This window comes from Pterocles gutturalis, unplaced genomic scaffold, assembly GCF_000699245.1.
Source record: "Pterocles gutturalis isolate BGI_N339 unplaced genomic scaffold, ASM69924v1 scaffold28989, whole genome shotgun sequence".
NCBI classification, from domain to species: domain Eukaryota; kingdom Metazoa; phylum Chordata; class Aves; order Pterocliformes; family Pteroclidae; genus Pterocles; species Pterocles gutturalis.
In genome coordinates this window covers 1-4011 of record NW_010131528.1, presented here as the reverse complement: position 1 = coordinate 4011, position 4011 = coordinate 1, and the positions used below count along the sequence as shown (strand labels likewise).

General features: G+C 38.8%; 1 protein-coding gene across 1 annotated transcript; it reads right to left on the bottom strand.

Moving 5' to 3' along the window:
* Positions 1-142: 142 nt before the first annotated feature.
* LOC104457421 (ubiquitin-conjugating enzyme E2 J2) lies at positions 143-2126 on the bottom strand (the record flags this gene model as incomplete). Its single annotated transcript, XM_010080656.1, has 5 exons — positions 1996-2126; positions 1732-1772; positions 807-909; positions 555-693; positions 143-223 (listed from the first exon to the last, which is right to left on the bottom strand). Coding segments are annotated over exons 1-5 (495 nt in total), but the record flags the coding sequence as incomplete, so codon positions are not given.
* Positions 2127-4011: the final 1885 nt, after the last annotated feature.

Here is a 4011-nt window from a genome sequence, read left to right as displayed (position 1 = left end):
CGGGTCATTCTATGATTCTATGATAAGACTGACAAAAGTAGCTACTGTCTGGGAAAAGCCATTAACAATAGATTTACACATCTACACAGAGAAATTGAAGAACTACAGAAAACCAAATTATTGCACAAATGAATTCCCTTACCTCCACCACTTCAGGGAAGAGCTCACAGAAGACTTTATCTTTTAAATTAAATGCTAAGCTTTGCGCAGCGAGCTGTCTTTTCTGGGAAGGAAACAAAAATTATCAGCAGTTGCATATAAACAAAGTTAATATACTTTAATTCAACATCTGATTATTTCCCACAAGAATGGTGCAAACCACTAACCAACCAGTTTCTAACATTTAAAACTTCATATTTGTGAATATTATTCACTACAACAGGCATTTCTAGACACAAGTTATGTTCTCAATTCTTCATCTTTTGGACTACTCTTCTGTACGAGTGTGCCCGCTTGGCAGACACTTCCAGAGGAAGGAATAAGAAAGTCCTAACCACACTGCTAAAAGGGATTTAAAATTGTACAGAAGGTAGATCACACAGTCTGGAGCTTACTGTGAACTCTGATGTCTCTATGCTGCCCAGGGTGGGGCCCTTTTCCACCATAAAACTAAGAAGGCCCGTCAAGATCGTCGAGACCGACCAAGCTGGATTCCATGTATCCGGGTGGAAATCGGTGATTGAAAGACACAACCTGCAAAAGGATAAGACAGGCAGTGTGTTTTATTTTTGTCATTAAAATTATTACACATTATGCATATTGCTAAAATGATGTTAATTGCTTAAGTGTTAGAAGAAAATCCTTACCTTGTATTACACTTAAACCTTCCATTAGGTGTAATCATATAAATACTAGGAGGTTTAAAAGGAAATTCTCTGGGGAATATTAGTTTCCCATGATAATAGCCACCTGCATTACATAAAGAGATGAATTACTTATTTTGCATAAAGATGAAGTCCTAAGCTGCTATTCAAAATGGGCCAAATAAAACCCTTTACCTATCTCCTTTTCCCCCTCACACTAAAGAGATCAAGCTCATCATCTTGTGCTTGTAAAACACAGGAATAATAACCCAAACCTGCAGTAGATTTACTGCGGAAGCAAGTCTCTCACATGCATATTACACACTGTAATCTCTGTTGTTAAGTCCATAACACATTTAAGGAAAACCAGCCAAAGTGTATTTAATACAATACAAATGGGTTAGTTTTCCAGAAACAGAGCTAACTGCAAATACAACCCTACGAAGCACCCGATTTCAAAAAGCATTTTGTGAGAGGCTCCAGAAGACACTGTGACTACAACAAATTAATAAGGCTTTTATGTTCCTCGCTTTCTCCAGAGAAATTCATAAAGAGAGTATGTTTTGGTTCACTGAGAACATTTATGTAGTAACAAAAAGGGATTTTTTGAAATTATCTGTGACTGTCCCATACTATGTAAAGTGACTTATCTGCACCAAGATTTTTAGCAATTACTTAACAGGAAGTTAAATGTCTTCAGTTCAACCTACATGTGGTTTTGTTACAATCCTCAATAACAGAAATATTGCTAACAAACAGTGCTACCACTAACTCTTTTCAACAACCTATCACACAAGTCAGGGACAGCTTTGAAACTGCACTAACAGATTTTAGAGCTGTTCACACTAGTTCTATTTTGCCCATTCAAACAGGCATGCCAATCACAACATAAAGCACATACACACTTTTGCTACATGCAAACTTTTACCTTCATAAGGAGTCATTTCAGGTCCCCGGACAACATAGTGCCTAAGACAAAGAAGGAAATTTAAACTGTATGAAAGCCATCACACAATCAGACATCAATTTCTCTAGAAAACTGAAGATCAATATCACTTCATCAAAAATTTCATCCTGCATCTCCCAAAACCAAGATTCCCATACAATCCGTAGGAGCGAGGGAGTCAGACTTGATGACCTGGAAGATCTTGTTCTCTCCACAAGTAAGTGAACAGTTCATTCTAATTCTTACCATTCAAGGATATTAGATGGGAGGGGCTCCGCACAGATATAAGGCACTGGATCTTTCTTAATTCGAAGGTAGTCCTGTTTAAGTCTCTGTGTTGCTGTCGTTGGTGCTCTCTTATTACTGTTGTTGCTCATCTAGTTTTCAAAAAAACCATATCAATACAATCTCAATACAATCAATAGACACAGAGCTACTATGCTTCATTGAACACTGCTCCAGACTTTTTGCAAAATCTACTTTACAGAGTATTTCTTTAAAATATAAATTAAATTACCATAACTTTTAACTGGCAAGAACCATGCAAAATCTTAAAACACACCCAAGAGGCTCTGTATATTGCTAAAAATGGGAAAATACTGGTTCCAGAATACCGTTGTTTAAATACCACAGGGAATTGCTATCACGAAAAGATGCTGCACTACAGAACCCAACTGAACTTATTTTAATAACCAGTCCTGTGTTTAGGCTGAATGCACACCATTACGACACTGTTTTTAAAGGGCTTAAGTCTTTTTGAGTAATTAATTTCCCTATTCAGTTTGAATATCTATTACATAAATTTGCACATGATCTTAATCTGCTTGGTGTTTCTACCATGCAGTTATTTTAAATAAATAGCAAACCAAAACCCACAATAACCTTATTACTGACTTTGAGGTGAAGGATTTTAAATTAAATCTGCTGCCTGCTTAAGAGTCAGTTGAATTTACAGAACGGAACTTCTGAGCCAGATTATTCTCTTCTAGATAAACAAAGACCTAATCCAAAATGAGGCAAGTCAGTGTGAAGAAAGGAAATTCCATGCTGCTTACAAGACAAAGAAAGCATTAGCCCTTAACAAGGCACCTACAGAACCCACACCAATTAACAACTGCTATTTAACTCACTTTCCCTGGAGAAATTTAGCACTACTTAGGTTTCTATGTGGAAATTCAAGCAAGAACAAAACAAAAAAAAATTTACAAACAGCTTGTCTAAAGAGATAAGACAATGTTTACCATGGGACAGCAGCAGTAGACACAAAAAGTATGTTAAATGCCTATTTCTATTCCTTTACTACCTTTACAGATAGCAAAGTACAATTTATCAAAGGAATAATACTTAAACAACAAGCAACAATTGTATGTTGTCAAAAATTCAAACCCTACTCAGAATAAACATGTTTAACCTGGCTTTTGTCAAAATTATTGTAAATCCTTGTTTGAAACATATTTTCATACAAAAAACCAGGGTTTTTTTGTTGAAGGAAGTCATATGTTTTTAAGTCACACCTCTTCAAACCATAAAATTAAGAGTTTTTCTCTAAAGAAGTCCGCTTTGGCTTTAAAGCATAAATTAAAAAGACAGGATTTAATCTAACACGATTATTTGTTCTCAAGCCTTGCAATGGTGCCCTCACTACAGACTGCAACAACGCACAGAAATATTTTTACAGCGCTCAGGACAGTTATTGCCACTTTAACCCCCCAGAGCCGTCTCGGAGAGAACATTTGTACCTTAAACACAGTAAAAAAAGGGCAACATTCACAGAAGCTGCGACCGCAAAGCATTTAATCTAACACGATTATTTGTTCTCAAGCCTTGCAATGGTGCCCTCACTACAGACTGCAACAACGCACAGAAATATTTTTACAGCGCTCAGGACAGTTATTGCCACTTTAACCCCCCAGAGCCGTCTCGGAGAGAACATTTGTACCTTAAACACAGTAAAAAAAGGGCAACATTCACAGAAGCTGCGACCGCAAAGCCATTATCCCATCTCGACCCCACCATTTCCCAGCAGCGTGAAAGCCACTCGCCAGCGCAGAGAACCAGCCCCAACCCCGCTGGGTGACCAGGGACCAAACCCAAGGGCACCCCAGGTCCCCGAGGCCTTGGGGAAGAGCAGCCAGCGCCTCTTTCGGCGGGAAGCGGGACCCCGGCCCCGCCTGAGGAGACGGGCGGCGAGAGAAGGAACCGAAGACGAAGTAAGAGGACAACTGGGGAGCTCACAGCGAGCTGGCCGCCCAGCACGGCCCC